The 13,068-nt window shown below is 41.2% G+C and overlaps 1 protein-coding gene across 1 annotated transcript; it reads right to left on the bottom strand.

The window, feature by feature from the left end:
• Nucleotides 1-2,074: 2,074 nt before the first annotated feature.
• On the bottom strand, nt 2,075-5,960 carry LOC112140916 (gastrula zinc finger protein XlCGF57.1-like). Its single transcript, XM_024263937.2, has one exon. It carries the CDS (start codon nt 4,574-4,576, stop codon nt 2,927-2,929), a length of 1,650 nt encoding a protein of 549 aa, XP_024119705.2. The 5' UTR covers nt 4,577-5,960; the 3' UTR covers nt 2,075-2,926.
• Nucleotides 5,961-13,068: the final 7,108 nt, after the last annotated feature.

Below are 13,068 nucleotides of genomic sequence, written 5' to 3'. Positions count from 1 at the left end.
GGTACCTCCCCCAGGAGGTACCACCAACAACAATATAATATTATGCACAAAATGAATAAAAAAGTTAAATCTATTTTCATTCATGCAAGTGTAGCCTATGTTATATATGTTGTTTCCTCATCGTGCTCTGTTTCTCCCTCGGTTCATCATGTGCTGCTGCGTGTCTAACATCCCCGTGCGCTCAGCGCAGATATCCCTTGACACATGACATTCACGACTGAAAAACCATAGTGGAGATGATCATTCTTGCCAACAGTATATCCGAAGCCTATTATCCTACTATCCAACTTTGATCAAACATTTAGTAAAAAGACATACATCGACTTAGCTTTAAAGTTTTCTTGAAGTCATGAAGTTTTGATAACTTGTGCGCTTGGATGTATATAGACAACCAGCAGATGTCGCTGTTTCTAAATGAAATGACTCGAGCAAGGTGTCAATCTCAGCCCAGTTGTGTCGAAGGGTGTCTGTGCTTCATGAAGCATCGATTTGACCATCTCTGGAATGAATGAATGAATGAATGAATGAATGAATGAATGAAAACATGAAAAAACCATGGGAGAACAAACCAGTGATGTAACACAACAGATGACCTGACCATGAGGAACTGACAACCAGACACTTAAATACACTGAGGTTGATTGACCAAATGAAGACAGCTGTGGATGATTAACCTGAACATGGTGAGACTGACAGAGAAAACAGAACACAGCAAAACCTAAGCACCAGAATCCTGACATTCAGTGTACTTCTGTCAGTTCTTGCTCTTCACTTTACATGGGATCAATTGGTCAAAATGAAATTTAAACCAATATATATTTTTGAAGAATCACTGATTATTTCATGATATACTTAGTTAATTTACGAGGTCCAGGTGGTATAAAACATGCAGCGCTGGGACTTGCTGAACCGGAGCCAGTTGGAGAGGGTATGCTCCTGGCCTGGGGCAGGCAAGGCGGGGGATTGGGGGGTCCCACAAGTGGATTCCACTCAGCCTCTATCAGAAGGACACCTGGATGACACCGGGCAGGTGTCCCTACCAGGTGAGCCAGTAGCCAGTAAACCTGAAAAGAAGCGGCTGTCGTCTGACCTTCAGCTGATATGTGAACTCCAAGAATTCCTCAATTTGGAATCAGTTCATCAACAGAGTCATTTAGCTCTCAAATCTAGAGCAGGTGGAAGTGGAAATAATCTTTAACATTGAAAAGTTTTACTAATAATAACCTTATCAGATCAAAAATGATTGAATTTTACCAAAGAAAAGTAATTTTTCAAACTCCAAAGACTCTCACAGTGAGACACCTGCTGGCTATTCTTTGTAACTGCACCTGCAGCTTCTAGAAACTTCCTTGTTTCTGTTTTCTTCTTTTGTAAGTTTTTTTTCTTCACATGAAACCTGAAGAAATGTCCTCAGAATGATGGAAACATTATTTTTATGATCTGTGACCTGAACTCAGGACTGAACTCAGGACTGAGCTCAGCAGTCAGAACTGGACTTGAGGAGTCCAGCTTTGGAACCTGCAGAGAACCAACAAACAGCAGAAAGCCACACTGTGGGAAAGACTCCACACTTCTGACTGATGTTCACGTCCACTTTATTCTTAACAGGAAAGATTGAGACAGAACACTGGCAACTAAAAAGAACACAGAAACAGTTCTAATCTCTACTAGAAACAGGAATCACAACAACAAACACCAGTCGCACTCTTTATCCGACTCCTTATTACAAATATTTTCTTCATTAAATGCTTACTTGCTGACATGTCTCAACAAAGTCTTAACTGCAGTTAGTTTTGGTTTACAACATTCATCTTCTTGGCCACTGTATCGCTTTCGGTTACAGGAGAGCTGGAGCCTAACCCAGCTACTGATGGGCGAAGGCAGGGAACACCCTGGATAGGTCACCAGTCTGTCGCTGGGCCTCAATCACACATTGAAGCACTCTCACATTCACACCTTAGAGTCACCAATGAACCAATAAAGCATGTTTTTGGAGGAAGCCAGAGTCCTCGGTGAAAACCCATGCATGCACGGGGAGAACATGCAAACTCCACACAGAAAGGTCCCAGTTGGTGTTTCTGTTTCAGATCCCCCAGCCGAGGTTTGAACCGGGGCCTTCTTGGTGTGAGGCAAGAGTGCTAATCGTGTGGTTACTTGCTGACATGACTCAACTCCAGTCAGTTTTAGTTTACCATCACAAAAAAAGTAGTTAACAACAATCACATGAAATGTTCACTGATCACATTGAAAATGTTAGAATCAGAGATGTATACAAATATATCTAGTGTTGTCATGGTAACACACAGACTTAAACAAATAGCATAAACTGTGACACAATGGTCAACTTAACAACTTTCACCAAAAAAATATTTTACAAAAAAATCTACTCATAAAAAACAAAAAACAAAAATCGAACATTCATTTTTGACTGTCGTTTAGCAAAATTTAATCTAAAATCAAACCAACAAACAATGCTGTTGCTTAAACTGGTAAAAGCCGTTCAAGAGATGAAGATCTCTTATGCTATGTGCAAACTGGGCATGTGTGGGGTTCTTCACAAACATTCTTGAAAATGTTTAATGTTCATTGTTTTTTTTACTGTATGTCATCGGTTTTACCAAAAAAAAAAAATAAAACATTCTCAAAAATGCTATTAGCATATAGTGTTCACACTACACTGTTACTGCCTGATACTAGAGCAATCGGTAACATTTTATAATAACTAGATGATAATAGACGTCTCTCCTGTGTGAGTTTTCATGTGTGAATTGAGATCAGATATTTGACTAAAAGTTTAATCATCTTCTTAGCCCCTTAAAGCTATAGGGGTCATGGGGTGCTGGAGCCAAACTCAGGTACTGATGGGCAAAGGCAGGATACACCTGGATAGGTCACTAGTCTGTCGCAAACTAAAATGTTAATTGCATTATGTACGAGAAAAAGATGTCTCTCCTGTGTGAGTTCTCATGTGTCTTCTCAAATATGATTTTTCACCAAAACTTTTGTCACATTCCGTACACAAAAAAGGCTTTTCTCCTGTGTGAGTTCTCACGTGTGTTTTGAGACTACGCATTTGCCTAAAACTCTTGTGACATTCTTTACAGGTAAAAGGCTTCTCTCCCGTGTGAGTTCTCATGTGCCTTTTGAGATTACATTTGTGACTAAAACTGTTATCACATTCTTTACAGGTAAAAGGCTTCTCTCCTGTGTGAGTTCTCATATGTGAATAAAGGTGAGATTTTTGACGAAAACTTTTAGCACATTCTTTACAAAAAAAAGGCTTTTCTCCTGTTTGAGTTCTCATATGTTTTTTTAAATCATTTTTTTGCCTAAAATGTTTATCACATTCTTTACGTAGAAAAGGCATCTCTCCTGTGTGAGTTCCCATGTGTGTTTTGAGATTATCAAAGTCACTAAAACGTTCAGCACATTTTTTACAGGTAAAAGGCTGCTCTCCTATGTGAGTTCTCATGTGTGATCTGAGATCGCGAATGAGACTAAAACCTTTATCACATTCTTTACAGGTAAAAGGTTTCTCTCCTGTATGAGTTCTCATATGTGAATAAAGGTGAGATTTTTGACTAAAACTTTTTGCACATTCTTTACAAAAAAAAGGCTTTTCTCCTGTGTGAGTTCTCATATGTATTTTCAAATCAGAATTTTGTCTAAAACGTTTATCACATTCTTTACAAATAAAAGGCTTCTCTCCTGTGTGAATTCTCATGTGTGAATAAAGGTGAGATATTTGAATGAAAGTTGAACCACATTCCTTACAAAGAAAAGGCTTCTCTCCTGTGTGAGTTCTAATATGTGTTTTTAAATCATATGCTTTACTAAAACGTTTATTACATTCTTGACAAGAAAAAGGCTTCTCTCCTGTGTGAGTTCTCATGTGTGATTTGACATTAGTTAATTTACCACGTTTGGTGCATTGTTTACAAACAAAAGGCTTCTGATGGATTCCCATCTGAACTCTGAGCTGAGACAAGTAACCTTTACCACATTCTTTACAGATTGTTGGAATCCTTTGTTGTTTGTTCTGTGGGTCTATCTCTTCATCTGTATTTAAATGAGGTTCTTCATCCTGACTATAAGTTCTATTAAAGCTCTGCTGAGTGTTTAGATCTGCTTCACTGGTCTCATTTTCCTCATAAGTAGGTATCTCCTTCAAAGTGTCAATCTCCTGCTTCAGATCAAGCAGCTCTCCATCCTGACTGATGCACAACTCCACTTTGTCTTCTTTAACCTGTAGTAGCTCTGGTTCCTCCTGGTCCCCTTTCATCTGTGGAGGTTCTGGTTCCTCCAGGTCCTCTTTCATCTGTGGAGGTTCTGATTCCTCCTGTTCCTCTTTAATCTGTAGAGGTTCTGGTTCCTCTTGTTCCTCTTTAACCTGTAGTGGCTCTGGTTCCTCCTGGTCCCCTTTCATCTGTGGAGGTTCTGGTTCCTCCTGGTCCTCTTTCATCTGTGGAGGTTCTGGTTCCTCCTGGTCCTCTTTAATCTGTAGAGGTTCTGGTTCCTCCATTTCCTCTTTAATCTGTGGAGGTTCTGGTTCTTCCTGGTCCACTCTGACGCTCATCTCTTGGTTCCAGAAATCATTTTCAGTCACATAATTCTGAGGGAGGACTGTAGAGACACAAGCACAAGAAGGAGCCTTCTTTTAAAGGACTTTATGTATTGTCAAACCACAGTAAAAATAAAAAAAAATTATATCAGTAAGAAGTTCAACATTTAAAATTTTCAATTGAAAAAAATAACTCTTTAGATGCATTAAAAGTTAAGACAGCAACAACTCATTTTGATCCTTCAGTCTTCAATTGATCAAACACCAAATCAAAGAAACTCTAAACTTCTTGTCCCCTGAATTTCATATTTCTCTCATGGTTGGTAGATGAAGGACCCAAATGCAGGAGAGAAGACTGACAGAAACAAACATTTACTAAATAAACTTAAACATGACAAAACCAGGAGAACAAACCAGTGACATGAACAGAGAAGAGCAGATAACATGACAATGAGAACTGAAAACCAGACACCTAAATATACTGAGGTTGATGAACTAAATGAAGCAGCTGTGGAGGATTAACCTGAACATGGAGACTGACAGGGAAAACCGAAGCACTGGATCATGACAGTTTCATCGATTTAAAAAAAAAAAACTGATGCTTCTTTTTCAAGTAGAAGGTAAATTATGTTTAGATAGTTAATTTGACAACAGCACATAAAGTGAAACATGTGATACGTGATATATGAACAGCTGAAGAGGAAGCACATTGTGACTGAGAACGAAAAATGTTGAAAATATTTACAAAATTATGTGTGTGTGCCTTGAAATCTTTTTCTGAAGCATCAAGTATGAAGGATGTCTGTGTCCAGCAAGCTGCTGGAATTTCTTTGTCTAAGTTCTTTGCTCAAAAACAACTCCTTATATGGGTTAGTTTAAACATCCCGTGCCATCCCATGACAGAATTGACCTTCGTTACCTAGCAACAAGTTGACCTCACTGCTACGTTATGCCCATGTATGGAATTCCTATGTGTGTTACTATAAAACTGCCTGTGTGTGTCTGAGCTAGGAGAGGGACCCGAAGCACAGATCTGTGAGGAGACTTTGTTTTGACTCTCTCCCTTTTTGCAAAAAGAATAAACTCAGATGAATTTACAACTGGCCTGGTTCATTGGACTTATAATATAGAAATCTTCAGAGTCATTCTTGACAAAAACGCTGAAGAATAATCTTGGTCTAGAGAAGGTAAGCTAACATTAACGCAGTAAGCTCTGCCACAGCAGTTTCACTGGTTCAGATAGATCATGTCCCGCTATTGTTAATGCGCTGTGTGGAGATAAACCAGAAGATCTGGAGCAGATCCGTGTCTACAGTATCTCTGTCTGCACGCTGAACATTTTATGGCTTCATTAATTTTCCATGCAGCGATCATTGTTTGGGTCAAAGAGTGGATTTTGAACGTTCAGACATAGAGGCGGTGTGTCGGTACGGATCTGCTGCAGAGTTATGAAGGGACGTGAAAACTATTTATGAGTCCCAAAAGTGAACTAGTGAGCTCGCCTAAAGGCTGGTTTATTCTTCCAAGTAATCAGCCATTGCATCAGTCACATCCGACATTTCGGGTCTTGTTCATACTAGGGATGTCCCGATAGGATCACGTGATCAGAACTCGGGGCAGATAACGTGGTTGATGACTTGATCTGGATCGGACTTTGTTTCCCAAATAGTATCGGATATTTCATTTATTCTTATTATGATCAGCACTTAGTATTTCAATCTAATTATTCCGGATAAATACTCCACTACATACAAACAGATCACAAAATGTTGTTGCCCTAAAAAGCAGCAGGATTCGGCAGCAGTTTAAACCAGAGGCTTACTGAAAAGCATTCACGATTATCTAACCTGCTGGGTCAACCTGCCCCTGTTACTAATGAGCAAGATAGCCACAGTAAAAATGAACATTTTACTAGAAGTTAATTATCTATTCTCAATTATTCCCACACAAGCACCACTATCATGGTTTAAAGCTTTAGACTCAACCATATCCAGTTTTCTATGGAAGAATAAACCAGCAAGAATCAGCCTTAAAACTTAAAAATCTGCAAAAAGATGTGGAGGCTTAGAATTACCAAGCTTCAACAATTATGTTACTGCCAATAGATTACAGTACATATTGAAATGGTAAAAAAAAACAATCCAGAAAGTAACTTATGGATGGACTTGGAACAGGAGTTATGTGGAAAGATCAACCTATCAGATCTACCATTTATCAGCCATATAATAAAAAAACATGATTCTTTCCAAAGTATTAACATAAGTTCCACCTTAACAGCCAAGTCCTCAGTCGTACCTTGTAAAATGACACCCTTCTGGAACAGCTCAGACATCCTTATAAACAAAAAGATGTTTCACTTCCCAGCTTGGCAAGCAGGGGGCGTAACACTATTAGAGCACCTAATTATTGATAAAAGATTTATAACACTCCAGGAACTACAAGTTAAACATGGAATAAATTACTTTTTGGAATACCAACAACTGAAATCTATAATTACTAATAAATTTAAATATACTATTCGCAAAAATTAAAGGAGTACTTTAAAGAAACACATTAGATACATCAGATCTCAATATGAAGTTGGATATCTATACAAGTAATGACAGGGCAGTTTCTTAGGAACAAAAAGATCCCAAGTCTTTTAATGGAAAGAAAAGTTTTCAGCCTACAGAGGCTCAGTTGTGTATAAACCATAAAATCAGAGTGAAATGAAGATGTGGCAGGCTTGTCCATTTTTTCCTAAACTTAATTTCTGCATCTCAAAATGCTTTTCAGTACTTTGTGTGGCCCCCACAAGCTTCTATGCATGCTTGACAACGTCGCGGCATGCTCTTAGTGAGACGATTGATGGTGTCTTATGGCATTTCCTCCCAGATCTGTGTGAGGGCATCCCTGAGCTGTTGTACAGTCTGAGGAGCAACCTGGCAGCGCCTAATGGACCCAGGCATAATGTCCCAGAGATGTTCTATTGGGTTTAAGTCAGGGGATCGTGAAGGCCATTCAATTGTTTCAATTCCTTCATCCTCCAGGTACTGCCTGCATATTCTTACCACGTGAGGCCGGGCATTGTCGTACATTAGGAGGAGACCAGGACCTACTGCACCAGCGTAGGTTCTGACAATGGGTTCAATGATTTCATCTGGATACTTTATGGCAGTCAGAGCACCATTTCCTAGGCAGTAGAGGTCTGTGCATCCCTCCATGGATATGCCTCCCCAGACCATCACTGACCCACCACCAAACCTGTCATGTTGAACCACGTTGAAGGCAGCATAACGTTCTCCTTGTCTTTTCCAGACTCTTTCACGTCTATCACAGGTGCTCAGGGTGAACCTGCTCTCATCTGTGAAAAGTACAGAGTGCCAGTGGCGATTCTGGTGTTTTTGAGCAAATGCCTGCCGAGTGCCACAGTGCTGGGCAGTGAGCACAGGGCCCACTACAGGACGTCAGGCCCTCGGGCCACCTTCATGAAGTCTGTTCTTGATTGTTTGGGTAGAGACATTCACACCAGTGGCCCTCTGGAGGTCATTCTGTAGGGCACGAGCAGTGCTCAGCCTGTTCCACCTTGCAACAAAGGAGCAGGTATCGGTCCTGCTGAGGGGTTGAGGACCTTTTACGGCCCTGTCCAGCTCTCCCACAATAACCACCAGTCTCCTGAAATCTCCTCCATGTTCTGGAGATTGTGCTGGGAGACACATTAAACCTTCTTTGCTGCAACATGTATGGATGTGTCATCCTGGAGAAGTTGGAAAACCTGTGCAACTTCTGTAGGGTTAAGGAATCGCCTCATACTGCCAGTAGAGATAATTATCAAGCCAAAATCAGCACGGGTGGAAAACCAGCCAAAAAAGATCAAGAGGAAGAAACTTGAAATGACCTCCACATGCAACACCAGTCCTGTTTTGAGGGTTTTCTAATTGTTGCCACTGAAGTGCACCTGTTGTTAATTCATGAACACCAATACAGCTCAAATTGCTGCCTCAGCTGTTTAACCAGCAAGAAAATTATCAGACAGGTTTAATTCAAGTCGTGCCAGGCCCAATAAAAAAGTGTTTCATTCATTTTTGTGAGCAGTGTATGTGTATGTGTGTGTGTATATCAAAAGACCAGTTTCTCTGTTACCACAGTTTTCAAAAATGTTTTTTTCATAACTAGATTAGACTCTTTTATCGACATGTACAAGATCCTCAACGAAGAACAATATGGGTTCAGGTCAAATCGATCGGTCACTGGCCCCAATGAATCCATCCATCCATCCATCTTCTTAACCGCTTCGTCCCTTTCGGGGTCGCGGGGGTGCCGGAGCCTATCCCGGCTACTGAAGGGCGAAGGCGGGGTACACCCTGGACAGGTCGCCAGTCTGTCTCAGGGCCTCAATCACACACACATTCACTCTCACATCCACACCTAGGGGCAATTTAGAGTCACCAATTAACCTACGAAGCATGTCTTTGGATGGTGGGAGGAAGCCGGAGTCCCCGGTGAAAACCCACGCATGCACGGGGAGAACATGCAAACTCCACACAGAAAGGTCCCAGCTGAGATTCGAACCGGGGCCTTCTCGCTGTGAGGCGAGAGCGCTAACCACTGTGCCACCGTGCAGCCGCCCCAATGAATGTGATAGAAAATATAACCATTGATAACAAAAAACATGTAATTGGAATATTTATCGCACGCCTTGAGAGAGAGCATCTTGTGCACGTGGATGTAGACTGTCTCTACAAGGACTTTTTCAGCTCGCGAGATGATTAAATAAAAGCGCGCAGGAGCAGAAAGTACTCACGATGCTCAGAATAGTCCACGAGGAATGTGTGATACGTGCGTGGAGATGCATTATTTCTGCGTGGACTTTTAACTCAGAATAAACCCCATAATCAGTGGAGCTGCACACATGGAGACAGAGGAGATGATTGAGAGGGTCTCAACCAATCAGGACACAGTTGTTAGAGAAAACACAGCATAATCGCTCTGACAGAATCAACGAGACGTGAAAGATGAACTGAGATGTAGAAAGAAAACACAATATTCTGCGCTAACGTAACAATCAAAACGTGGATCCTGAAATGTTTGTGTATTTTGTAGGAACAAAGAGTGATAATCCACAGTTTGGATGCTATTTGATCTATTTTAAATTACCTTCCATCTCCAGAGAAGAGAAAAAGGAAAATGACAAGCAGACGCGTTAGCAGAGCTACTAGCCCTGCTGCTAGCCAAGCTAATGCTACTCTGCCTGGATCGTAACATTTACTCTTCCAGTTGTGATGCAGGAATGTTTAGATTGAAGATTCCACAGCTGAATGTTCAGTACAAACCCAGATTGAGTCCATCTGGAATCCTCCAGGTTTCTGTAAACTTTAGAGTCCTCTGCGTAGGATGATGGGAAGTTTATTAGGTAGTTATATGTCTGGATAGCAAAAAGCCCGTCGGGAACATTATCAGCTCAGTAATATTGAACCTTTTTAATGTTTTAAATAAACCTAAATGTCGTGTGTATAAGTGAGATGAATACTCTGATGCTTAAGAGTTTCAGCAGTGGTGCTGTTCATATTACTGCCAAGATGGATGACTGACAGCAGGGAGTCATGTGAGATCTGGAGCTCTGTACAGACATCCCAGAAGTGTAATTTGTGAACATAAAACACATCAACCTTAAGATGAGCAGAACTCTAAAGATGTTCATGTCTGGAATTTTACTCCAAGGACACAGAGATGCTGACAGACAGACGTAAGAAACAAACACTTTAAATGAACGTATACTGCGGTCTGGATGATGCTTGATTCTGATTGGCTGCTGGGTGTGGATGGATCCCCAAAAAGAAGTTCTGCTCACTCTAAGACCAAAGCAGAGAACTCCTCTGGTTTCATCAGTTCCTCCATTCTCTCACGTACAACAATCGGTCCACGTTCACTTCCTCCTCACTTTTACTCGGATTTCTGTAACATCATTTTCTCTTCCACCATCCATCACATTCACCAGCACCTGAAACCCATCTCAGTTTTAACTGCAACCCCACCAGTTCTCTTCTCGTCTCAGAATGAACTCTGCCTTCAGTTCAGCAAATCACTGAACTCATTCAAGAATCCAGAACCACCTCCTACCAACCTGATCCAATTCCCAGTGCTCTGGTCAGGACCGCTCTCCCCTCTCATTATGAATAACTTTAACACCTTCACACACAGGCTGTAATTTAATCTTTGGCCGGTTGATAAAAATAAAAAAATCTACCACCTAAATATGTTTTACTGACAGAATTATACTATTTTACACAGAAGTACCACAGGGGCTTTACTTTCTGATTTTTTTTTTTTCAAAAGAAATGAAATGAAAGTAATTTATGAATGTCATGAACACTTCTTTATTTTAATCTAAATAAAAACTCAAATTCAAACATGCTGAGAACACAAACACAGATTTACTAGAGATATTTCTGCCTCCAGGTGATCACATTTGATATGAAATCATAACAAAAACAGTTTCATGTTTTGGATTGTTATTTATCATTATTGACATTAAAGCTACATTTTAAAGACCGGTCCCTGAAAATACTGTTCGACTTTAAACTAGTCCATGATTACATACAGTGACACACAGAACAGCTAGTTAGCATCATAGTATTAGCACCTAACAAGCTAGCATGATAGCATTAGCATCTGCCAACATCTCTGTCTCCAAATCAAGACTTTTTATGAATCTGTTGTTGCTTTACTGAAGCAGCTTCATCCTCCAGTTCTGACTGGATTCAGTTCAGAATCAGTTTCATTGTTCAAAACAAACGGGGGCGGAGTGTTGTGTGTGTTGTTGTGTGTGTTGTTTACCTCCCGTAGAGGAGAAGAGAATAAATAAATTCACCAGAGGAAGAGCTGATAAACATGACTATGTTTACTCAAACATTTACTGGTCATGTGGTGACTGACCCTCTAACTTTTACTCACCAAAGAGTAAAAATTGGTGAGTGTTGAATTTGACCCTTCAAAATAAAAGTCTATGGTGATACAGAGAAAAAGTTAAAATCTCAAAATCTCACCTCTTCAGACTGGCATATCCAACCTATTTAATTTAAAATTTTACTGTATTTTATGACTAACAACTGTTTTATTTGTGTCGTTGTGTTTTATCATTCGTTTTTAGAGTTGGAGTGGGACTGTCTCTGGTCACATGGTCTGTGAGAAGATCCAGGTGCAGCTGCAGGACAGCATTATAGGCTGAAGAGGAGGAGGAGCTTCTGCTGCCTCACATAGGGAAGAGGAGGAGCTTCTGCTGCCTCACAGAGGAAGGAGGAGGAGCTTCTGCTGCCTCACATAGGAAAGAGGAGGAGCTTCTGCTGCCTCACAGAGGAAGGAGGAGGAGCTTCTGCTGCCTCAGAGTGTCTGTACTGGAGCTCTGGACCAACTCTGTGATGGACTCCCAACATCTCTACAGGCTGTTTCCAGCATCACTGTTTCATCTGAAGAAGCTCCAGCAGGTGCAAACATCTGGAGCAGCTGCAGCAGATGTGACTGCAGCAGCTGCAGCAGATGTGACTGCAGCAGCTGCAGCAGATGTGACTGCAGCAGCTGCAGCAGATGTGACTGCAGCTGCTGCAGCATCTCTCAGACTCAAGCCGTCCGTCAGACACTAAAACCTCCAGCTTTGACTCAACACCAACAGCTGACCAAAGACCACAAACAGTCACCAAAACTGCTGTCAGAGTGAAGAACTGCTTCACATCTGTTACACACAGAGACTGAACTTTTAGTTTTAATCTTTGATTCTAACCAACTGTAGATCAGCTGAATAACGTGTTTGTCTGCAGTGAACATACCTGTGAGGTGGAGCTGAAGCTGCGGCTTCCAGGTGATATCCAGCAGTCTGCTCTGACCACAGAGCTCCTCATTCTCATTCTGGACGATGGTTCCTTCACAGAGTCTGAAGGTTTCTTCAGCAGCAGAAAGTTGTTCTCTGACAGAATCTTCCTGAGGTTCTGAAGACATGGTTCCTGCAGCTGCAGAAGATCTTCAGCTCCAACAAACACCAAAGTCCTCTGAACAGCAGCAGCTCAGATCATCTGCTAGTCTCACAATCACAGAAAAAAGCTCCAAACAGAAACTTTTCTCCTGCTTTGAGATTTCCCTGAAAGTTCCTGTGATCCTGCAGGAGTCAGTTCTGCTCAGCCTGCAGACCAACAGAAAAGACTCTGGAAGCTTCCACATGAAAACTTCCAGACAAAGGAATCCAAGCAACAACATCTGATTGGTTCTTTTTGGAGGGAAAGCTGCAGCAGTCTTTCTGTGATTGGTTCAGCCGTCCCTCCCCCACTAGTCCACTGCACAGGGGTCAACATTCCAGGGGGGGTTGCTCATCTCATCTTCAGAGTCTCTTTCTATTGTTTCTGCATCACTGGCTCTTTCAAAATAAAGGCTTGTGCTCCAAAAAGTCAACAATTGTGAATCATCAGAGCAGAAAAGCAGCAGCAAAGTTTACTTGATGAATAAATAAAGATTCTAATGAAACATCCAAACAGCAGCAG

Source organism: Oryzias melastigma, unplaced genomic scaffold (assembly GCF_002922805.2).
Source record: "Oryzias melastigma strain HK-1 unplaced genomic scaffold, ASM292280v2 sc00283, whole genome shotgun sequence".
Lineage (NCBI taxonomy): Eukaryota > Metazoa > Chordata > Actinopteri > Beloniformes > Adrianichthyidae > Oryzias > Oryzias melastigma.
The sequence above is the reverse complement of the archived record's forward strand: the minus strand, read 5'-3'. Positions and strand labels throughout refer to the sequence as shown.

Bases quoted from the DNA above. Each gene is read 5' to 3' on its own strand.
- LOC112140916 (XM_024263937.2), bottom strand. From the start codon at position 4,576: ATGAGCGTCAGAGTGGACCAGGAAGAACCAGAACCTCCACAGATTAAA.